At 33.5% G+C, this 26250-nt stretch overlaps 1 protein-coding gene across 1 annotated transcript; it reads left to right on the plus strand.

The window, feature by feature from the left end:
* The first annotated feature begins 708 nt into the window (after nt 1-708).
* LOC118263876 (uncharacterized) lies at nt 709-26250 on the plus strand. Its single transcript, XM_035576084.2, has 8 exons — nt 709-1067; nt 8667-8801; nt 12250-12520; nt 19013-19296; nt 19658-20023; nt 20463-20832; nt 21734-21925; nt 22442-26250. The coding sequence occupies exons 2-8, from the start codon at nt 8688-8690 to the stop codon at nt 22576-22578; spliced, it is 1734 nt and encodes a 577-aa protein (XP_035431977.2). The 5' UTR covers nt 709-1067; nt 8667-8687; the 3' UTR covers nt 22579-26250.

Here is a 26250-nt window from a genome sequence, read left to right on the forward strand (position 1 = left end):
ACTTTACCAATAAAACAGTAACGTATCATTTTGAATCAAAGTGCACGTTTACCACATGCAACTTGATTCATTTTTAATTCTAGTTGAATATTATTTCAGTTTGTAATTACCTACCTAATTACAGTTACTTTTATACCTTATAAGTTCATAGTAGTATTACATAGCTGTAAACATAGATATTATGAAAAGACAAAAATAAAGTTTTGTGCAGATTAACTTTAAATTGGCGCGCTAAGCAGAGATTTCATTTTTGTTATGTTGGCAATAAATGTCAGTGGCGCTAGAGCTGCTGCTCGAGTCCGTTTGAGCGTTGACAGTGGATTTGTATCGATTAGACTTCGTGGAACACGAAGTCCTATCCATAAATGATTCGATTGATGAATTTTATTTATTAATTTGAGGTCAAATAATAAGCAATCCAATAACTATGAAATAATACCATCAATTTAGTACAAAAAAAGAAATAAAAGTTTAAGGTCAATAATCGAATATCGTTATAAATCGTTATAAAATAATAACAAATATACCAAATATTTATTATTATTTTATTACTTATTCTTTTTTATACTAAACATAAAATAAGTACAGAATTTAATGGATAATATTCTTTTATTTTAAACTTCAGCTAATGGTGCACCACTAGTACTGTGAATGAATGTCATATTTTAGAGGTTTGGTTTAATCTGTGGAACACTACCGCACACACTAAAGTGACGTATTCACACAAATACACTTACACACATTGGCAAAAAGAAAAGTAAACTGTGTGAATGTGAGTGATCGTTTCGTAGCTCGCCGCTCGGTGGAAAGACAGATAGTTTGTTTTGTTTTAGAAAAAGTGTTTCGTTAGGTTAGACAGGAGTGTTGTTAACGTATATTAGTTCTGAAATTAATTATAAGCTTATCGTGTTAAATAAAAAAATTAAGTTCACATAAACATTTTGTCCAGAATTTATTATTTCATTATAGACCACGAGCCAAGTGAAATTCTTTGTTTTTCTACATTTGTAGCTGTTATGTTAACGCAGTTATTTTAAAGGAACTTTATGGGAAATATCTTCGGAACGGTAAGTAGTCTTGTCTTTTTATTTATTCAATAACTTTAAGGGTAATCCCTTGACCTTTGTTTAATTATAAAGTTACTTGGCCTACTTGTCAGTTTCTTTTCATGAAATAATTACTTTTTAATGTTAAACCAACTCTAATCTCGGGTAAAAATCCCTCAGAATCTTTTTGTTTATACGGCTCTAATTTTTTAAGTCAGTACATGTATAAAACTGCACCAAATCTGTATTAATATTACCTACATATACTTAATTATAATCACTCCATAATGAATTACTTTAATCTAGGTACATATTTTAACAAATAATTGTAGACTGAATCATTGACAGTCAAATGCTTATTTTATCAATAAAAATTTAGCTTGGTAAGCTTTGATAACCCACACTAATCATCATTTAAAAATTCTTAGGGAAATCCTTGTGATACACTTTAAATAATTGTTTTGCTAAAAAATAAAAATATTTGCTGACAGGTTTATTGAAAGTAGTTACTATGTCAAGTTGTTAAAGTTCATTTTCCTCAGTTTATGCATTATGTCACTTCTTTTGTTTAACTAATTCCCTTTGTCATCAGAAACATGCAAACAAAAGGAATTAGGACACTGTACATTTGTGTAGTAACAAGGTTTTGTTATAGGTACTTTTCAAAAGATGAATGAATCATACAATAATTATTTAAGTACTTACTCATAGATATGTTGCTATGCAGATTTGATCATTACTTATTAGCAATTCTGAAGAAAGAAAGAAATTCTTAAGCGAAAAATAAAATAGGTTTATTCACAACTTGTCAATATTTAAATAATTATAATGAATAATATGACCGTATAATTAAAATAGTAGTAATTGCATATCATTTCATCAGCATCTTGTATCATTCTATGCAGCCGAACTGGTATCTGACCTTTCAGTCACATTAATTTAAACCTTGTTTTATAAAGTATCCAGTTATGGTCGGGTAAAATGGAATGATTGTCAATTGTTTTGTGCAACACAATGAAAAATAAATCTCTTTCAATCAGCAATTGCTTCTTAATATTCAATAATTAATGTGAAAACCATTTTATTATTACAAACCATTGAAAGCCCCCAATCTACTTAAAGGAGGTGAAATAAATTCATTACCTCATTGTACAATATACACACTTGTCTTCTTTTTTATAGTTTCATAGTGTTGTTAATGTATATATTATTTCTGTAACATTGTTGTGAAAGTTAGAAGCAGAATCAGAATATTTATTTTTATAACATAGGTTATTGTACACCATATAAAAATACAAAGGACAAACATTTAAAAATGAATAATACAATGGTATATACAATAATGGTGTTACAAAATAATTGCTGGTCGCTATGCTTTGCCATAAGGAAAACAAATATTTTTAGAAATATAAATCAAAATAAAACTAACAGAAAATTAACCAAAATAAAAGATTACAAAAAATACAAGTTTAAAACATAAAAGAAAATTTTTTAAAAAGTAACTAAATATTGTCATTTACAAAATCATCTACACAGTGTAATAAAATTTATCAACAAACAGTGAGTAGGATCTTTTTGAAACTTAGTAAAGGGCATGATTTTTATAGTAGTTATTGGGTATTTTATTTTAAAATTTTGATGCCATCCCAAAAAACACATATTTTGTTGAGAACACAGATCGCAGAACAGTTATGATTTTTTATTGCAATTTTCGAAATGGTTTTTTAATTGTAATGTGTGAAATTTGTAGGTACTTAGCCTACAGTTTTTATAAGAAATAATTTATTTCAAAGATCTGTATAACATATTTTTCTGTCACTAATATCGAGATACCTAATTATTTGACCGGCAAATTTAATATCACAGCCACCCATTGCTACTATAATAAAGGATTTAAGATGTACCTAATCTAATATAATCAGAATCTCCAATTTGTTAAAGCATATATCACATAGATTAGGTAACTACTAGTTACTAGTTAGTCAATTAAAGGTAGGTAGATACCTACTATGCATATAAATAACATGTGCTAGAGATATCAATTTTATTTATTTATTTTCTTTAACTAAGGATATTATTTAAATAGTGTGTGAACCTATTGTTATTGTAGGTATCATTCATGATCAATTCCCAGGAGAAGAATTTTCAAAAGAACCTAGTATTAAAACTAAAAGTCTCGTGTTTACCAGTCGTTTTTCCAACCAGTGACAAGTGACGCCGTATTAAAAATACAATCCCTATTTAATATTCAAAAAATAATGTGTGTATTTGTTTTGACTGACTCATTCAGATGTGGACGTGCGTGAAGTCTTGTAGCTTATATTATATGTATTATCTACTTTTTTGTAAAGTAACGGTTCGGAAAGAATTTGCCAAGCGTGCGTCCGTATGCAGTCAATCCGTCTGCTGATGCGACATCAAGAGAAAGTTACTAGAAACTGTGAGTCCTAGATTGACTACATACGCTGCGTTTACGTCCTCAATCGTCTGTGTTTTTTTTTTCGTAAATGTCACTCATTCTTTACAATATGTAGCGTGATGGTAGGGAGCTGGAAGTTTCTTAATACCTATTACTATTGGATATTAAAACAAATACGTACATATGTACATTCATAAACATAGATTCTCTATAGAATTTTAGAATACCTACATAAATTTAAAAGCCCTTGCAATATCAGTAACAATTTTTTTAATGGGGAAAATCATCCAATGACTTCCCCGCCCTGGGCGAGGCGAAAGGGAATGTCAGACTCTCACTGACCAAAAATCACCCCGCTCCTACTCCTACTTTTCTAGCCGGAGCCCCGGTGAAACGGCTAGGTAGTCCGCAGCTCCGGATCAGACAGATGAGTTCTACTGGGCCCCATCTGTGGATATCAGTAACCATAGGGGGACATCTAGTTATCTATGAACACAACGCCATTGTAGTTCATCCCTTTTCTATTTATAATAACTACTAATTAGATCTGATTCATACTCTTCTCAAACGCACATTCGATAATTATTGAGTACGCACATATAAATACTGACACCGTATAATACATAGACATCGCATCTTGTATCTCTATCTAGGTTATCAAAACTAATTAGTAACCTTGCTATAAGCGTTAAGTGTTTAATTTCACACCGATGCAGCTTACCATGTCCTTACTTGTCTAGAGTTACTATTACCAAGATAAAATTCCTTGTAAATAATGAATATACTTACTATAAAATATTCTAAGCTCCGTCGATTCTTTTCTGTACAGTTGCCTCACAGATTACAAAAGCGATGTTCGCTAAAAATATTCTATTAAAAAACGTGGCACTTGATTAAAAATAACAAACAGATTTCGTTTAACACGCTGGTTATACGATCTAATTAACTACCTACTATATACAATGCGTAGCCAAATGATCTTTCTTTTGTTTCTGATCTCATACACATTTAATACAACATGTGTGCATATGAATAGAACATTCTACATCAAAAATTAATAAATATAACGGAACATCGTGTTTTTTTTTGTCAATTAGACATCTTATTTGGCCCATGTAGTTAATTCCCTCAACGTGTGATATAGGTAGATTAAGCCTATAGTGAAAAACGCAAAGTATTTCAAGCCCTTATTCTATTTGTATACAATAAACAAATCGTTCAAATAATCTTTTATTTATGCTTTTACTAGTTATAACCATAAAAAAGTTAAATAAATCATCAAGTTTTCTATACTTTTAATTTATTAAAAAATTCGGCCCAGAACCATTTAAAAATCTGGGTGTGTGAATATTCTGTCTGTGTGGGATATATTAATAACTTCATCAGTATCTCGAAGCGGTGACAGTATCCCTTTAACAGTTTCATTGATTTTAAATTGACCACCACATGATTCAAATAATCGTATGTAGTGAAACATCGAGAATTTGTAGTACCTATGCATTTGGGTATGAATCGGGATACAAGCATGAAACTACACGATTTGAACATCGATTAACTACACCCATTATTTTTCATGAACTAGAACTCTACCTAGTGATCAGACTAGGGAAGAAGGATAACTAAACCTTACCAAAATGTATTGGGTAACGACATATTATTGTATAGCTAATCTAAAATTCTAGAAGAAACATCTGTTGTCGTACTAAAAATAAAAATTCATTTAAAGGTCTCATAAATCAACGCAAGGGTCGAGTGTACTATACAAACGAATGTCTTATCCAGCAAGTTAAGACGAACAGTAAAGATAATTCCACGTGATTTCTTCTTTTGCAATAAAAATAATGTTATCATGTTTGATTAAATATTTCATTAAGTATTATATCAAAGATATCACTGCAAGTAGCTAGTTGACCGAGATTTTCAAGTGATTAACACTATAAGCACACTATTTGTACTGATTTCTAATTCTTCATCGGCTATTTACCTATCTGATACTTGGGACAATATAAATTATTTTCAGTAAGCTTAACCAAGATAAAATAATGAATCTTTCTTCTACGATGTAAAGCCAAATTCATCTAAGGATATTGGAATTGTACACGATATTTTGTTTAGCTTGTGTTTGAATTCGGTCTAATATTTTTCAAAAATAATACTTATAAAGTACATTAAATCAATAAATAAAACATTACACACATGACCATGCATAGCATCGTATTTGACAAAATGTCAAAATTTTTGTACACATGTTTGAAGACACGTGTATCTAATTTTATGGGCTCGATGGAACTAATTTTTCCTGTTATGAGAAGTAGTTAGTTACCATTCAATTTAGTTTGGAAATGAACTGGTATTCATGTCCCTAAAAGACAAAATTCTTAGCAACTAACTAGAAACTTCCCAATTGTTCCAGTAGTACTTTTAACTCACAAACTTTTAAGATAAGTATCTTGAATAACAGTTTATAAGCACGCGATCTTCAGTTTTTGTTATTTTTTGCTAAGATTGGGTTATCGTCCTGTCTCAAGTTGTATGGGCAGTTTTTTGTAGCACCGTTCGTTACGTAACTTTACATACTAAAACATGTACGAGTATAATGCCAAGGTACAAGGTCCAATATACTTGGCAACCATGGTTTGCTCTACACACAATTGCTTTTATGGAAATAGGATGTGTGATCTGAGCGTCACTTGTCGGAGATGCTATTAGAATATCAAATATGTGATCGTCATAATATTGCTTTTTTGCGTCTTTAGTTAATTTGATTTCTGAACATGTCGCAATTTCCATCTCTATATTATTATGAATATCATTTTGACGCTTTATTAAAGAAGCGATGAAAGTGATATTGCCGTTCTTGAAATGATAAATGTAATCACAGTGTTTATATATTGCAGATCCTTTAAGTAATGTTCATATATGTTAAGATAATATTGTTTTATAGTGTAATCACGGATCCTATTTAGAAATATAGTTCATAATTATTATGTCAACATAATGTTATGTTAAAGTATTAGATTTTATGGTTTGTTGTATTTAGATATTTCAGATTGATTGTTTTAGCTTCTAACTAGTTACTAGAAAATAACTAAGTAAATATACCTATTTACACATTTCTAAGTACCTAGTTACTATAGAGTTTTTAGGTTACACTAACTATATGAGAATAGAAGATAAAACCGTTCGTCGCTTCATGTGTGTGGTTTCCATTAAATTGTTTAACATTTCACGTGTTTATTGACGATGACATACATCAATACGAGGTCACAGGTGGATTATATGGGATCGTGAGATCTATTTTAGTTCGAACATCTACTTATATGTAAAATACTTCTATATTTTAGACGCTATTTCGATTTTCCTGTATAAATAACTAGTTAGTGTGTATAAATTATTAAAGATCACGTGATCTATTGATTCTGACCTTTGGAAGGTCTCGTGTGACGGTCCGAGCACTTCATGAAAGATAATGCGATTATAATGTCACATTCATTATTTGTGAAACGTGCAAAAATGTTGCATTTGAGGCAAACAATTCAGTTTGTATACCTCTTTTTTACTATATTCTTATTTTATTTTTCTTTTTGTTCCTCAATTGTTTATAACAGATATTTTAAAAGAATTATGCTACTGGGGCTGTTCCATCGTTAAATCTTTTGGTGTTCAGGATAGTTTGAAGTGTTCTTTATACCTAGTTTGTTTTTTATTTCTATTTACTCGTATATTAGTTCTCCACGGACTCTTGGTCCGTGCCCTTGTCATACATATTTTTAACGATAAGTCTAATCAATATTTATAGTACTTATGTCACATACTACAATTAACCACAACTATAATTATTACTACAAAAATACTTACGCTACTTAGATAGTTAGTTAGTTTGGCTAAGTGTAAAGGTAAATAATGACTAGATGTTATTTGGTTTTAACGACAAGATAACCTTTGCATCCTTTACATTACATTGATTTTAGAACTTACTTCAGATAGGTAACTAGTTTTTATTGAAGAGTGTGTTCAAAGTAAACCCTATTTTAATTCGTTTCACAGAATACACCACAAAACAGTGAACGTAATTGCACATACATATAGTATGTGAGTCAGTAGGTAGGTAAAAATTAATAAAAAGCCATAACACTGTTTAATTAAAAACAATGTATCCAATTACATCACACGACATTGTTTTTTACGCTGGAAACTGTTATCTTAGAAATGATGTGCTTATCCACGTTGTTGTTTAACTTTCAGTCACAATCAGTACTTTAAAATAAACAGGGTTTGCATTAAGCACGTATTGCTCATGGTCGTTTGTGTTAATTTTGCATTCAACATGTATTTATCGGCGAGGCTAGGTGAAAATTGAGATCGAATTTGGTCGATGTACTTATTCGAAATTTTGTTTTGTCAACCTCAAGGTCTCTTTCGGCTTACTTCATCAACGATGCATGTAACGTAACGTACACTTTACGAGAACTTATTCAATGGAATGGAATATTTCTTCATAATATGTTATTCATCTCATTTACTTCCTAGAAACTTTAACAATTTGCAGTAGGAAAACCAACATTTTGAACCGCAATTAGGACGAGTCCACCGTCACGTATTTTATAAATATATTATTCAGTATGGCAGTTATAATTAGCCAGTAAAACCATTAAATTGTAGTGAGTATATAATGTGTAATCGTACAATTTGTTGCTCTCATAACATGAAGTCAGCGTATGTCAGCCGAGGGCGTTGCACGTGGTGACTGTATGATCGCAACACCACGTGCTGCCGTCGTGGTTATTTTTCTTATGAAGCCTAACTTATTTCATGTTTACTGTTTTGTTGCGGCGGCCGGCCGGCAATCAAATCATAACAAATGCTATCGCGACGCTGTGTTGATAACTCGGTATGTTGCGATGAGTCCGAACATGGACACTACAGTTGATTGCGATAGAGTATGTGGTTAATCGAACATTATACGCTACTTATGAATAGGCAGACCTAAATTCAACCGATTGCACATACCATTAAACAATTAAATTAACGTGTTTACTTAAGTTGCAATTCCTGCATAATTTATTCAAGTACCTGGCTTAACTCTGTATGAAGTAAATTTAAATTTAAGCGATATTTTGGTGATAAGTACTGTAAGTAGTACAATACGGTCATATTTTAATAGATTAATTAGATTTATAACATCATATTAATTGTTTCAGGCGAGGTGACAAAGGCTGAAAATGACTGTGGAGAAGAGCAAAGGCTTAGAGCCCAAAAAGCCACCAGCTACAAGGAAGGTGGCACCCGATGGCGGGTGGGCGTGGATGGTTTGCTTAGGAGTCAGTTTAGTTAATGTAAGTATCTACTCATCGCTGGAACTTACTTGAGAAAGGTACAGGTAACTGTTGGCCGTACTCAGAAATATTTAATGATTACTTAAACTATTCCTTAGTAAAGATTTTGTATCGAAAACAATTGCTAAGGACTGGATTACGTAACCATTAAACGACTCTGAGTACGGCGGTATATCACTAAGCTAAACCTACTCCAGTCTTGTATGTAGCTCATATGACTTATCATGGGGATTTTTTACAATAAAAAAGGATGAATGTGGGAATACCCAGTCGACGGTTTTAATATGTTCGTCCTAAGTACTTACTTCAGTTGATAAAATTAAATATGACCAAGCATAAATTCACGTTTTATGATAGCAGGAAGTCCCACGATAAAAGTTCTCAGTATCGAATTCTAGTAATGATATTGATGTTCTTATTCAAATAGCAACATCTATATAACACCGACGCCAATAATTGAATTTAGTTTTGCATGTACGAAGCAGCTAATTTCAAAGGTCAATCACCTCGGTTTGCGTCCTTGTTTAATAATGCTCGTCTGGTAGTTGTTTACATCATTGCTTTGTGTGCAATATTATATTACAGTGGGATTAAACAGATGAATTAACTTTAATACAATAATATTTATCTGAAAAAAATTATGATTATGCTATGGAGTTTATTATTATTGATTATTAATTACAAGAAGCTAGAAAAAAATATGCGATGAGTGATGACTGAATACGTTTATTCTAAGATTTATTGCAAGTCTTACATTGCTTGTTGCTAGGTTAAGTATACCGTTATGTTTCTGACTTAGCAGAAGCTTTTGACACCTTGTAGGTGCCGATAATAAATAATCAATGGGTTCTCGAGACTTCCAATTATTTGCTTTGTGGTTTAATGTGCATATCTACATGTACTTAAGTCTTATAAGGTCAAGACTTTAAGGGAATAAAATACTTAGTTATTTTAGCTAGTATCCTCAGGAGTCCCTCAAGGGTCTATAATGTCACCAATATAGAATCAAGAATCTTTTTTTAAGAATCATAGATAATCTAGTAATCTGAAATGATAAGCCAAATTAGGTAGCCATGCTGCAATCAGAACACAATCGGTGTTAGATAAGCGATTGGTTTTTTTATGGAATAGGGGGCAATCGATCGATCAATAGATACAATTAGCTACGTCTAATTCATACACGATCATTGTGATTAACACACAACGATCGTGTATTCTCATCGATTTTTTTTCAAAGGATTAAACTAGTCAGTCCATCAGTCTTTCTTACTCAAAAACAAAAATAATAATAGTTTCTGTAAAAGCGTTACTTACATTAATAACAAAGAGACGCTTTGTTTAATTCCTACCGACTATTCCAGGTGATTTCATTCCACAATAGCAATACAACCATATTGTATTATTGCCTATTGTTAGTCTAAAGCATACGATTTTAATAATGTTGTATATTCTTCCATAAGCGTCATTGTCAAAAGTGCATAGAAACAAACAGGCAAAACCCAATAAAATGGAATTGCCAGTACATTAAGCGTATATTAAATAAATTTGACCTTTACTGTGCTGAAGGATTGTACATATAAAACCACTTTTCCCTGTAATTTTATTAGACTCATTCTGGTAGAGGGCAAACTTACTTATTGTCAAAGGTTGTTAAATAATTAATTCCTAGCTGGAATAATTAATATTTCTATTGATTAATTAAAATTTATTGCCACAGAGACACTTGTGGACATTTTTAATTAAAGAGACTCCTTAAGTCAATTTTTAAGATCAAATCACATCACTAACGATGTTTTTTTCACAATATCAAAACGGTGACCATCAGATATCGTATTGAAGGGCAGTGCAGTGCCTACGTGACGCGGTCACAAAGTCTCGAAGTCTCGGTTCTCGACACAATAATTATGATTGCCTAACTAGTCACATGCTCTCCTAACGCTGACACAATTACTACTTCAACTGATTGTATTGAACTCTGGAAAGAGATTCCTATCTTTTGTTTGCTTTGTTTTTTAAATCTATTAAACGAATGTAGTTTCAAGTACGGTTTCGAAATAAATACTTGATTTCAATACTATACAACGGTTTTTACAATTCTTTTGATAATGGACGCGTACGCAAGTTGATTTGCCAGGCCTTTTACGGCTGTTTTATTGCATCCATATGATTCTTTCAGTTCTACTTACTCACTCTTGCGCACATCTTAAGGCAGTCCATGTTATTATTTTCTTTGTCTTTTGATTCTTTAGTGAAAAGTAACATTCTTTTCGGTTTGCTACAATAAGATTTCATCACAATGTAAACAAGAAACTGGTTTGTATGGAAATAAAAATATTCGTCCTTGCACGATGAAAGATAGCCATATAATAGTCTATTTGTTCAGTAGTCTACATTCTGTTAATATACGAATTGATAAATAATACTAAAATAAATTTAATGTAGGGTTTTACTATTTCAATGACCTTGAAACACATTTAAGTTGATAAAACGTAGAGCTTACGTTTACGTTAAGTTTTGTATAATAAAGACGACACCTTAATTTAAAATATTATTATACAATACAAATCTAATATTAAAATCCTATATTAAAAATACCGGTTCCATTAGAACAGTCGCATTGATTCGCACATATTTATTTATTACATAGCAGGTTTTTTGATGAAATTTTTACCATATAGAACGTGATTTTTGATTTACATAGAAATCTATTTAGATGAAGATGAGCTTGTATTGACAAGCTCGTGTGAGAAGTGTAGGTATATACAGAGTGTAAACGGAACGCTCCCGAAAAACGCTACATTTTTTTTATAGTACATTAATAGTTTTTGGTATCGCGTTATCTTTGAAAGCCCTTAAGCATTTGGTTACAACTATTATTACATAAAATAAACATTGAATTATTTTTCTAAATAAAACTCGTTTTTTACCATCACCTGTTTGCGGTGTTTAGGAGCGTTCCGTTTATGCGCTAAATATCAGTTTCAGAATTCGACACAGTGATAATAAATCTCCATCCATAAGAACACGATACTTCCGGTTTTCATAAAAACGACCATCCTTTACGATGCCGATGCACAGAAACTTGAAAGTCTAAGAATAATTCCAACAGAGGATGTCGTAACATATGACTGAGCAAATACACTAACTATCGATACATAGATAGTAAAATATAATGATATACCGAATCTCTCGGCTCTACATGACCTAGTCTTGCAAAGGAAATGTGTATTGATTTTCAATGTAACGATGCACTGCTAAAGGCTTGCAAACTTACATATGCGGACTTGGAAATAGAACGTTGCAGATCATGTAAATATCTTGAATTTTGAAAACTTAGCCTTGAAACGTTCACACGTCCAGTCTAAGGCTTACTTACTGCATAAGCAGAGCAGACGAAAAGCAGATGTAGCTTCTTCCATTTCTAACGCTTCTTAATGTTTGATTTCAGTTTTCAACGCGTTCTCTTGAGCCGTCGTTTGGTTTGCTGTTCAAAGACTTATTGGATGATCTCGGGGTCCACACCACGGGTGCTTCAGTGATTGCCAGTACTCTAGACTCCGTGGTCAACTTCTCTGGCTTCTTCGTGGGGCCTGTGATAAAAACATTTTCTTATCGGAAAGTGTGCTTCGTAGGCTCCACAATATGTGCCCTTGGTTTGCTGTTCACCGCACCAGCTGCCAGCATGGGGCACATTATAACTACTTACAGTATTTTAGGAGGTAAGTTTATCACCAAACTTATTTTATTTTGTGCTGTGCAAAAATGCTCTTATGTAACTAAAGAATCATGTAAAATGCTTCATCGATTTTTAGATATATTGGCTGTCGAAATGTAACCTTGTTGACCATTTGAAGATTTATACTCGAACGTGTTATGCAAATGCTAATTCCGTGTGCATCCGTTTTTACTGTCTACTGACATTATTTCTTATGCCGTCTAGCTTCCTAAGGAAAAGTTAACTAATAATTTAAGTACAAATACGTATGAATAATATTGCAGCATTGCCTTTTAAGCAAATTGCTACTCGACTTATAAGCAGTATCGTTTCACTTCCTCACGTAAATAAATAAATATATTTCTTTTCATAGGGGTTATAAGAGTCATTTGCCTCGTCTAACAGAGCCGTATTCCATATTATAATAACCTTCTGATGCAGTTTGAAGGTTTCTAGGAGGTTTTCCTTTATTATTTCACTAAACTCATATGTCTCGTTTGCGTTAAACTATATAATTAACCTCGTAACATAATTCTTAATGCGCATAATATCTAGACATATTTGTAAACGTTTTACTTTTATCTATAGCCTCATTAGCATTCATACATTATTGATGTGTTACGTGACTATATATAACCTTATGCTCCGAAGATTATGTGGCCAAAAACTTTAATACGTATTATTGATTGTTAAGCTATCTTTACGTATAATTATGACCTAGCGTAAATTCAGACTAAAACTAGCTGCGTAATAAAATTAAGTGATTACCTTTACAAGAAATGTTATTTCCCTTGTACCCATTACAAAAATTTGACGATAGACTTGAACGTAAATACTACCTATTCTTAGAAGATAATTCGCTATATAATTGAGTTATGTTAGTACGTCAGTGAAAGATATCCCACCCAAAACATAAATGTGAAAGGCTGCCAAGTTCGATAATATTGGAATGCTTCGCCTATAAAAGAAGTGAGATCTAAATAAGTACCAAGTTCCATACACAGACCTCAGTTAAAAATGATATAACAAGTTGGCAAGTTTTCACACACTTTGTTATAAACCTACTAAACGCAATGAGTCAAGTATATAATTTTCTATTAAAACTTGCCAAGTTATATCATTTTTAACTGAGGTCTGTGTATGGAACTTGGTACTTATTTAGATCTCACTTCTTTTATAGGCGAAGCATTCCAATATTATCGAACTTGGCAGCCTTTCACATTTATGTTTTGGGTGGGATTTCATTTATTTTTGTAAGGTTTATTTTCTTTATTTCTTATTTTACTTTACTTTGACTAAATACAAACCTTCGTAACGAATTTTAGGTCGGTACGACCATTGGAAGATATATATAAATTTTTTGTTTTAGTTCCTTAGGGGTATGAATTTACACCTTCATTATTTTTGTCACACTTGGCCATTTTCAGATTTTTTCCTTTACCTTGACCTAAAGACCTACCTCCATGCCAAATTTCAAGTCAATACGACCATTGGAAGTGGTCTAGGTTTTTGATGAGTGAGTGAGTGAGTGAGTGAGTGAGTCAGTCAGTCAGTGAGTGTATAGTAAAAATAGCGATTTTCTGACGTCAATATCTCAAGACCTACAATAGGTACATTAATGAAATTTTGTATTTTAGATAAGTAAGTAGATCTCGACAGATACTAGAAATTTCATGCGTAGATAAAATAGATTTTGAGTTATAGGTGGGTCAAACTTGGCCCGAAATGGTTCGTGTAATATAACCCACGGCCGGTGTGTCGGTTTTTTTGCTCGAACTTGGCGGACACACTGCCGTGTGTCTAGATAGACGGCCGAGATCTTGTAGCTTATGTAGCTACAAGATCCATGTAGCTATGTTACGTAGTTTGTATCAAAAGAAAATCTCACTACCTACGCCAATTACTGGGGGGAAAACAATCGTTATTACGCAAGGGTGAAGGTGAAGCCCTCTGTATTCAGAATAATTACTTTAATTATACTGATCAATATTCAAACGTGAATAAGATTTCGATTTTGGTAGGTTTCGGCGTTTCTTGTCATTGCTTAGTGATTGTTTTATAAAGAACAAAGAACATGTTTATTTATTTAGAATAGAAAATTATTTAGTGTTTCTCTCTACACTACTCTTAATATTTAGATTTAGATTTCAGCCATGATCGTCTCACTGCAGGGCAAAGGCCTCTCTACCTTCTTCTTAATATTTAATAATGACAATATTAAATTTAGCTCTAGTACAGTATCTAGCGGTTACAAACGTTTTTCTATGTTATCCTTATAACTTAGTATATTAGGTATATCGTGTAGTCAATCGGTAAATTATTTGCCAAGTCTCAATAGCAAAACAATCAGCAGAAATAATTTACTTTTTTATGGATCGTAATGTAAATGACCCGTTAACGTTTTTCATTACTTAATTCCGCCTCTGACGTCATCTCCGATTCATGTAATTTACACAGCAGCCACTAATGAACGTCATTATTATTTCATGTAATTAATATTTCCTTTCTCAATGACAGGAATTGTTTATTTTTTTGTTAGTATTCTGCATAATTGCTTAATTAGATGAGTAATTAATAAATATTTTAATATCCTTTCCCTGTTTGCAGACAGTTTTCTTTTATTTTTTTCCTCTAGTCTAGAAGAAGTATTGTATTGTTTGTGTGCGTGGGAAATTTGGTCTATTATGTTTCTTCTAAGATACTGACAAATTAGTTATGTATTAAACGTAGATATGTATTATTTTATAAATGACCTATGAATAGCAAAGTAAAGGACTTGAAGCAATGACCGGCGCGTATATTTGCACATTGCAAACAGCGTGACTCGACTGCAATTAAATATTTGTGTCCAACACTTGGTATATATTATCTCGTTTGTTATCTTCTTAGTCGTGACTTTTTTCTTGCGTAGCTATGTCATATCTACTCCTAAGTATGCCCTAAGTAGCCTGTTTCACAATGTCGGAACACATTGTCGTTGCAAATATGTACATTAAGATTCTGTCACATTAGTTTATCGAGTACTTATAAGAAGGTGGTAAAACAGGCGCTAAAAGTAGAGAGTGCAGTAGTATATAGGGTCGATTCATATCTGACGTAAAATATGTCGAGCGTATCATCGATCGCACTAACGTATCATCGGTTGAGTGTGAACAGTCAAGTGTTTTTCTGTACATTTGTCTGTTCTGGCGTTACGCGACGCATGTTCCGTCAGATATGAACCGATCCTTATTCAGAGGTTTTTTGTGAGTGAAGTTTCAACGCGATCAGTTTCTCCGAAATAAGTTTCCTCTTGGCCACCTAGTGGGGAGTTTCTAACAAAATATTTTTGGACTTTCCTTATTGGTTTTATTACGTGATGTAGACATCAAACTAAACAATGAGACAATACAGCGACTGTTTTGTTTGGTTAGTGTTAAGAAAAAATCATTTTGGAGAATGCGATATTTTGAGATTTTAGTAAACGTTGCTGTTCAAGGCTTCCATCAATCTATTGCTTTCATCATTTACAAAGGAGACAATGATATATTTCCCAGATATTACACGCATTATGTATTCATAGCATATCCTGCTATGCAGAAAATTATACTCAAGGTAGCCATACTGCCGGAGTGACGGCGTGAAACTGATTTCACGCATACATTGAAGTCTCGCCTTCTGATATCACGTAACTTACGTAGGTACTTCAAGTGCTTGTCTGTGACGTCACTGCAATTACGTCATACGATCCCGAATCATGTCGACTTGAATAGAGATGATCGATCTTAAAGCATTTTCTATTGTTAGGTACTTAGGAAAACTGTATCGTTAAATATGTCGCGTCACGCCTTTTATCCCCGAAGGGGTAGGCAGAGGTGCACATTACGGCACGTAATGCCGCTATACAATGTACACGCACTTTTCACTATTTGTGTTATAAGTCCCATGTAATATACTGTTCACAATTCCAGACTTCGTGGTACTATTGAGAAATTTTCTAATAAACAATTAACACCCAGTAATACTTTGTCCGACCCGGAAATCGGACTCGACACCCATTGTCCGGCAGTCGCATTTGCGAACACTCGACTAACATGGCAGTCGTTAATGTGTACAATATAAAAACAGTTCATTACCTATTGCTGAGAGTTTAGCTCTGAACACCTGTCATATCTATTTTATACCTGTGTCTATTGTAGTGTTTACATACATAAATGAATATTAAGCTAGAACCTATTCATCTTTCATACATTTTCTTTGAGACAAAAATTGTATTGTATCTATGTGAGGTAAAACTTAGCATATGACTATATTTATAAGTTTAGTATTTATATATCTGTTACTATAGTGTCACTACACATGTTACGAGGAAATTTCATATCTTTTCTGAGTCACAGTTGTTTATGGATTCACACTTTGTCCTCATAAACTGAGACCCTTCATGTAGGTACCTAGTATGGTTAGGATCTAACAGCAGCTTATAATTAGCAACGTAGTAGATTGTACACGCTAATTTTTGATGTAAATGAGCAGATTTATTAGTCTACCATCTGCTAAAAATGGATTCTAATACGTATACTTAAGGTATACATTATTGTGATTTGTATATTTATTATACTAGCTTCTGCCAGCTGCTTCACCCGCGTTTTCGTAGGATAAAAAGTAGTTTATCACCCAAGCCAGATACTCTGTTTGTATACCAAATGTCATCAAAATCAGTTTAGAAGTTACGCGATTGCTGTAAAATCATCCAAACAAACATTCACGTTTATAATATTAGTGTATAATAATCCAATGGGAAAAATTTTGATACGCACTACCTAATGATTTGGTTATATCCGTTTTGTAGTTAAAACCACTGCTCATTAGTTTATCAAAAATGTTATTTTAAGTAAAGGCTTAAAACTGCTGGCTGTCTGTAAAATCTGTTTCATAGTTCAAAAATAATGATTAGTTTACTTATGGGAACATAAAATTTAAAAAACGCCTCTAAAAAGCTGATGATCCTAATTGCAGATTATGGGTATTGATAAAAACTATTAGATCAATCCAATGGTGCCCGTATTGCACGAATAAAGGCACCCTCGAATAAAGATCCTTCAACGAAAACGACATTGCCATTCAGATGAGGTCATAGTGTTTTTCCTCCTAGCAGTTATATTATGTTTTGGTTATAGTGTAAATGTAATAAAAACAGTCACTATGCAACAACATGACGGTGATTGATGATTGCAATTCAATATAAATAGTACCTTTGTATTCTTTGTTGGACTTATTGTTAAACTAGCTACTATAAATAACAACATATCTGTACCTACATTTTATGCAAATAAATGATTTCTATTTCTATTTCTACTCCCGCGCGGTTTCACTTGCACTGCTCAGCCTTTATTGTTCGTAGTGTGATGTTTTATAGCATAATATATAGTCTTCCTCGATAAATGGATTTGACTAACTTGACTTAAGTCCTGACATGTCCCTTCGATGGGCTAAAGGGCGTCCACAGAAGGTCTCCCTCTCGATTGATAAATAGACTATCCAATACAAAAACATTTTTTCAAATCGGACCAGTAGTTGTCAGAGATTAGCGCGTTAAAACAAACAAACTCTTCAAGCTTTATTTAATAAGTATCTAGGATAAGATTATTCGATGCTGTTGAAAGCTCACACCTATAAATTCCAAAGGCGTGACCGTGATTACAACTTCATTGAAAATCTGCAGATTTTTTACTGTAAACATTTGAAATTAATTAAGATTTATCAACAGATTCACTACAGATAATAATTTAATTGAAATGTTCTTAGTTCTTATTTATTATACAGATCGAGTAGTATCTTTTTCCTTTTCGTTTTTCTAGTTTATAATGACGGGAAACATAAGTTGTATTTTATGGTCACATGTATTAAAATAGGTTTCCTCATCAGTTCATCACACGTGTTGTACCTATATATATTTTTATAGTTGACCATAAGTCATAAAGAAACACATTTCTATTCATATTTATTAAGGTGAAATGATATTCATATGTATAGATGCTGTGGTTTTAGCAGCTTGTTGTTGCTGACTGGATTTAAGATTTGGCATCAAATAGCCTGCACTTTCGTACAATATGATTACCACCGATTTCATGTGCCTATTGCATCCTCAAAATATAATTATAACGACAGCACGGCTGGCGCGATAACTGGGCAACTGGCTGCCGTTCAAAGTGCAGCAGGTTCGATTCGCGCACGGAGCAATTCTTTGTGTGATACAGAAATTGTTGTTTCGGATCTGAGTGTCTTGTGCATGTGAAAGTCTATGTTTGTAAACGCACCCACGATACAGGCGAAAATCCAAGTGTATCATTAGAGCAACCTTAAAAAAATCCTCATACAAAATTAGTCTCTGTTCTGGAAAATCCGATTTGAATGCATATCATTGATTATCATTTGTTATATCTACATTAAATTACAATTTTAGCCTACTTTTTTGCTGTTATACCATACTTATGAATCTTTTTAAACATCGTTCCAGGTTTCGGAGTGGGTCTAGCGTCGTCCTCATCGTTCGTGTCGCTCAACCATTACTTCTCTAAGAAGCGGGGTCAGGCTGTCGGTCTTTCGATGGCTGGTACAGGCTTCGGGTTGATGGTGATGCCACAACTAGTCAAACTCTTACTAGGAGAATATGGGTTCCGCTGGACGGTCGTCATACTGGGAGCTTTGGCCTTCCATGCTGTGCTTGGCTCCTGTCTACTGCAACCAGTTAAAAGACATCTCATTGATGAACCAGTGGACTGTGAAATGCAAACAGTGAAGGTTGGTATGATTTTTATAGTGGTACTAGCAAACCCGGCGAACTCCGTTTCATTACCAATAATATTCCGTTTACCTACTTTGCCTTGCCTTTTTTTCCTGAATTTTCTTTGCTATAAACCACACGGAGCCCGAGACTTTTTCAACGAATGCAAAAACATGGAAATCCGTTCGTGCGTTCTGGAGTTATAGCGTCAAGAAGAAACCCCGACTTATTTTTATATAATAGATAAACTCTTTAAAAACATTTTTTTTTCTATTATATTGTCTGCAGCTTCTTTATACCGGATAAAATTTAGTTTAACTTGTGTTTGACCAGCATAGACTAATTGGTATTTTTATAATATTCTGTTTCTCGTTTCAGGAAATGGAGTGTATACTAGAGAGTGAAGAAGAAAACGATGACAAATTCGAAATAAATCCACTGGTGTCACCTCAAATACCAAAGATAATGAAGCAGCGATCACACACCAACATGAACCATCCTTCAGTGCGGACGATAGGCTTACCACGAGCTAAGACTTGTGACAAGCCCCTACAGGAATTTGAAAAGTTTGAAATTAATAATAAACTGTACCCTGGGTTGACAACCGCTGCGTCCGTGGCCGCTATGCCGCGAGTGACATCTAGCGGCAGTATGAGTGAAGCAGCGCGCAAGAGGAAAGTGTCCGTCATTTCAAATATCTCCAACATGGACTTCACTGGCAGTTACTTGCAGTTGTATCTTGATGTGAGTGTTTATTAAATCCTTAATGTTCTAAGGCTAAATGCTTAAATGAACAATGTTTTTTCAAAGATATTTCAGTATAGTATAGTAACGTCACACCTTTTATCCCCGAAGGGGTAAGCAGTGGTATACATTACGGCATGTAATACCGCTATACAATGTATACCTACTTTTCACTATTTCTCTTATAAGTTCTATGTAATAGGGGATGAGCCTATTGCCATACACTGGGCACGATTCTAGACTCCGTGCTACTACTGAGAAATTTTCGAAAAACCGAAAAAAGCCTAATAATACTTTGCCCGACCCGGGAATAGAACCCGAGACCTCTTGTCCAGCAGTCGCACTCGCGACCACTCGACCAATGAGGCAGTTACTATCTTAGTATACTTAGTTAGTATTAAGTATTCATAATTTAAGAGTTTTAATTCTATGCTTTCAGACAGTACAAGACGATGACGCGATACAAATGAAACCAATCAAGAAAGCGGAACCCGAGGAAAAGAAGAAGGGTTTCTTTAGAAGATTTATAGCTCTTATGGACTTAGATTTACTTAAAGACTGGTCGTTTTTGAACCTTTTACTAGGGCTCTCGCTGTTTTGGAGCGGGGAGCTACAATTTAGGATGTTGACTCCATTCTTTATTAGAAGTTTGGGCTACAACATGAATGACACGGCGTTTTGCCTCTCAATGACTGCCATTACTGATATTTTGGTCCGGTTGATTCTACCACCTATATTTGACAGAACGACCATTTCAAAGAAAATGATATTCTTTGTTTCTTCATTCTTCTTAGCGGCGACGAGGTCTGGTGAGTAAAAATCATATTTATTTTTACATAAGCTATTACATGACTTTTACCTACATTTATGTAACAAATGTTAACATGAGGAATTTTATAGGCTAGCATATGGCGTATGGGTTAACCATGTATACAACTGTTTATTTATAGTCATTTACCTATACGTAGATAAACACTCCACAGTTGAATTTGAGACTTTAGATTCTTAACTAGTAAGTATCTAGAAATGTACACAACAACAAATAAAAAAAATGTATTACTTATCTAATAGTTTCAACGATCACAATTAAAATAAATACTTAGTAAATGTTATTTAAAATTTTATGATTTCTTAATTGCGTGTTTGGAGTATGTTATTGAATTCGTTAGTTTTGTTTAACACATGCTCACTTGTACAAAGAACGTTACATCATCGATAAACCTACTTACACAGTTTATGAGCGTAGGTCATAATGTAATATAGCTATTAAATACATCAATCTTCAAGGTTATACCTACTACTAATTTGACAAGTTCTTACCTATTCTGTTTAGCTTGAAATAAATAATTAGGTTTGAAAAATCAGTCCCACATAGAATATTAAAGTAGAAATCACACTAAATGTTATTTTAGGTGTTGAGTACTTAGGTATAAGAAGTCGTTGAACAAATGTCAAAACTATACAACCTCAATCATAATTGTTAAAATTGCATTCAAAGTACAGAAAATAAAGCTAAACTCATTCCCATTTAGTCCATTCAATATCCTCGCCATACGGATGCAAGTGTTATAACTTGATTGATATCTATAAAATTGGAAAGTGACAAAACACCCACACACACATTTTCCTGTCGTTCAACACATACGATTTAGTTTGCCATTCTTAAGAAACTCAAGCTTAATATCTCATCTATTACATTTATATTTCCAGTGTTAGCAGAGCAAACAGAGTGGGTGCCTCTGATGATCTGGCTGTCCATCTGCGGGTTCTTCCGAGGAATGTGTCTGAGTAACTTCACTCTGACCATCTCTGAGTACTGTCCGCTTGAGAAGCTCCCAGCTGCGTTTGGTCTGCATATGGTCAGCAAAGGAGTGTTCGTTGTTGCTATTGGACCTTTGATCGGTAAGTTGTACGATAGATACATAGAGTAGGCGGGCGGTCTGAGTGCAGTTGTAGTTATGTTAGTGAATTTTAGATGACAAAAGTATTATTTTTGTAATTAAAAATTTATTAATGTGTTAAGTATCAGTGTTATGCCAATGTAGAAACGCCCTTTGACTGCCAAGACTGGAAGGCGTCGATGGTAAATCATTTACTAGTGCACACGCCGGTCAGTTTTGTCCCCTTTGATAGTTAACGTGTTAGCAGAGAAATTACAATATTTCCTTAAAAGAACGTTTAATAGTTGACTGCACGGTTGGCGCGGTGGCTGGGCACCTGGCTGCCGTGCAACGTGTCGCGGGTTCGATTCCCGCACGAAATAACTCTTGGTGTAATCCGCAGATTGTTGTTCCGGGTCTGGGCGTGATTGTATGTGAACTTGTATGTTTATAAACGCACCCAAAAAAAGGATTGTGCGTAATTTACTAATATTTTGTGCTTTAAAAATTCTCCTATATTTTTCTTTCTGTTTTTCAGGCTACGTAAGAGATTACACCGGTAGCTTCGCGACGTGTATCCACGTGCAGAATGCTCTGATAATGTCCTGTGTGCTTGTATGGGGCGTGGAATACGCGCTCGCATTCACCCGTCGCAGGAAGGTCGTGCAAATATAGTGACCGCGACGTTCCACTCAGGAACTAAAGCTCATCGTATTACTGTTATATCGATTATCCACTATCTAGACATGCTATAATCTTGTCTACTTATTAATGCTTTTATAAGTACATTTTAATATCGCATCTCATGTAAAGGAGCAAGCGAGAAACAGTGCAGTTGATTTCTTTCAAGTTTCTCAATATATTTTCAGCGTATACATAAATAATGATATTTTATCCGTGTTTTTTAATAATGGGTCGGTCCATATCGTAGCCATATCAGATTTTAATCTAAATGGGGTTGATCGGCTGCACTGTTTCCTCAAATAGCGATTTTAATGTTGAACAGTATGTATATTCGTGCATACTTACGTAATGTAATAGAATTTATTACTAATAGTCTGCGATCCAGACTTGAGCTTTCCATAGAAAAATACGTATATTAACTAAATGATATTATTTTTGAAATTTTCTCTAAAATAGCTCTCTAGAGCCGAAACTGAATTGGCCATGACTATCATCATTCATTTTTTCACAATAATCTAACAAATTAATCATTGGTAATGAATTAGAGATATTAAACGTAAATAATCTTCCATGTATGTGTCAAAGCTTAGTTGTTAAAACTAGAACCAGTGAATTTTGGAAAGTGGAACATCTATTTCATAGTTACTTAGAAACGTAACTTTTAGACATTGGTTTTAACGATTAATATTTTTAGACGGCTGTTTGTAGTACGGAAAGTTTTGTAGGTGTGTATTTTTAGATGATATTAATTTATACACATAAATTAGTTGTAGGAAATCTTAATGACAAGTTTTATCGACGTAGATGAGACCACGAAAATTCTAGGTGAAGAATGAAGAACGATTATTCCGGATTGGACTGCATTTCTTATAGTTTTATTTAGATTACTTCTGATCACGATTTAGTTCCGTTACTGTATTAGATATCAAACTTCAGTACTTATGATAGAAATGCAGAATTTGCCTTAAGGTCGAAGATCACTTAAAACTTATAGTCTGCATGTATAAAGTAAACGAATTATGACATCTTCAATGACGTCAGCGTAAAATGTATGTCCTGTATCCTTAGTATGAGTTTGCTTTACGTCGAACGAAAACGAAACGAGAGCGCTTTGATTGGCCGGCGTAATTGAACCCATCAATCAGAACGCCGAACGTCTCTCTCTTTAAATGTAAAACAAACTTGTACTAAGCCCTCTGGAATTGCAACGTTAGGAAATTCAACATTCCTCTGCAATCGACAATTTATATTTTTCTTGCCAAGTAAAATAAATTTGGCATTATGCAATATGTGCGTGCTTCGCTTGTATAACAAACATGTAAACGAAGCATTTAATTTAATACGCAGAGTTGGTATATCTACCGTACTTATTAGTCTGTAGCATGAAATATATCATGAAGTACTTATACAAAGGGACTCACGATCATAACAAACGGGTCAATAGATAATTACATACCTAATTTTTTATAATCAATATACTCTCTTCCAATATTTCGTCTTCCAAGGACTATCTAAAGCCCCGGATACACTAGGGAACATTTTGTCCCGCAACATGACGCGCAACACAAAATATACGTGACGCTGCAACGTTGCATAGTGTCCCGCAACATGACCCACAACATTGTACGTGACGCGGGGCATGTTGCTTGCTCCCGCCTCGAGAGCGAGCGCACGTGTCTCGCGTCAGTGTTGCGCCATTTGTCACTGAGTGTAGAATAGAATATTAACTCTTCTTTCTCGTTGTAATAAGAAATTCCGCATCCACCACCTTCTCTTTCTCTTAGGTTTCAACACACTCGATATAATTACTATGTATGCAGCACTAATAGCCACAACCTCCTCGGGCGACATTTCTATAAACACTGAGAAGTGTGGTCGACAAAATGTTCCGCGACATGTATGTCGGCACATTCCACGTAGTTGTTGAGGAACATGTTCAGCAACTTGTTGCTCCAATTGTCCCCTAGTGTATCCGTGGCTTTATAAGAATATCTCCTGCGATGTGCTTTCGATGTGTGATTTAATTGACCAAATATATCGTGTATGTACTTACTAATGTTGGTTAAACGTAGTACTTACATTATAATAAGAATTCATCAACAGTTATTATAGTAATGTACTTACTTATAAACACTTCGTGTTGAAAAATAAGAACGCTCATTAATCGTCTGTTGTCTTAACATAATAAAGTAATTGCAATCAATTTATGAAACTTATGTGCCAATTGTACATACTTTATATGAAGTGATGTAAGATAGAAACATATTTAGAAAAAAAAGATACTTTACAATTATCAAATCAAATAATCATGTACTTATATAACAATATTTTAGATGTAGTTATATGTACCCTTAGTACGAGTTTGCTTTACGTTAAACGAAAATGAAACGAGAGCTCGCTGATTGGCCGGTGCGAATGAACTAACCAATCAGAACGCCGAACGCGCTCTCGTTTCGTTTTCGTTTAACGTAAAACAAACTCGTATTAAGGGTACTGAAAAAAGAACGTACAGTAAATAAATACAATGCATTTTATTATTTTTAAATTAACATGTACACATAACCAACTGTATTTAAGTTGGTTTATTGACCGTTTTAATTAACGTATAAATATTAATCAAAGTAGAATGTTTATCATTTTATAATTGCATAAAATAAATTCAAATATAGATGTCACAATCTGATTCCAATTTTAAAATAGGCGACTATATTTTTAGGTACAAAGAACTTGAAAATTTAGTAAAAAAAAACAACGTGAGGTAATATTTGTTTTGTAGATGACATTTAAATTAGAGATAATGTTTTAAAACAGACTGCTATGGAAATTAGTTTGGAGTCACATGCTTGTGCTCAGCATAGTTTAAAAGACATGCAGGATTCTGCATTATGCTAATAAAAACATAAAAATAATAGCAAAAAATCTTCAATCTCAGAATTCCGACTACTGCGCTAAAGGCGCTGTTAGAATGTAAGTAAATAGTAAAGAGATCTATTCAATATTAAATAAATATTCCCAACTCATAATGAAAGACTTACAATAATTATTGTGTCTGCGTGAATTATTGAATATTCCATATAATTTTATGACAATAATTTTGTTGAGTTTTGGTATTTAAACGTATTGTTGTTGAGCTTTGTTTAAATCAGTTGAATCTGTTATCGATATAATTGATGCCTGCTAATTACAATACCATGCTTTAAGGGTTCATGAAAGATCCGGAGCTGCGGGCTTCCTAATGGGTTTACCGGGGCTCCGGCTCGAAAAGCAGGAGTAGGAACGGGGTGGTTTATAGTCAGTAAGAGACTGACACTCCCTCTCGCCTCACCCAAGGCGGGAGAAATCATTGGATGATTTTCCCCCTCAAAAAAAAGGGTTCATGAATTTGTAATAACTGAAACCTAGTGTCTTAAGAATTAACACGTACATAATTTAGTTTTAAGTTTTTAGAAGTAGAAAGTACAATTATCATGATTTTTATTTTTAATTTGTTATATGGTATTGTGATGAGCAGACATTTTATACTTTTATGGATGGTGCGAGACTTAGCCTGTATGTTATATTATACTTAATCTATTTTATTAACCATGTAAAATTTATAGTGAACATTTTATATAAAAGAATGAAAAAAAGACAATGGATTAAAGTAAAAGGTGGTTACCGAGA

The sequence above is a fragment of the Spodoptera frugiperda genome, chromosome 27 (genome assembly GCF_023101765.2).
Source record: "Spodoptera frugiperda isolate SF20-4 chromosome 27, AGI-APGP_CSIRO_Sfru_2.0, whole genome shotgun sequence".
Lineage (NCBI taxonomy): Eukaryota > Metazoa > Arthropoda > Insecta > Lepidoptera > Noctuidae > Spodoptera > Spodoptera frugiperda.

Bases quoted from the DNA above. Each gene is read 5' to 3' on its own strand.
- LOC118263876 (XM_035576084.2), top strand. From the start codon at position 8,688: ATGACTGTGGAGAAGAGCAAAGGCTTAGAGCCCAAAAAGCCACCAGCT. The intron at 12,521-19,012 runs GTAAGTTTATCA...ACATCGTTCCAG, and splicing joins TACTTACAGTATTTTAGGAG to GTTTCGGAGTGGGTCTAGCG. The intron at 21,926-22,441 runs GTAAGTTGTACG...TCTGTTTTTCAG, and splicing joins TGCTATTGGACCTTTGATCG to GCTACGTAAGAGATTACACC.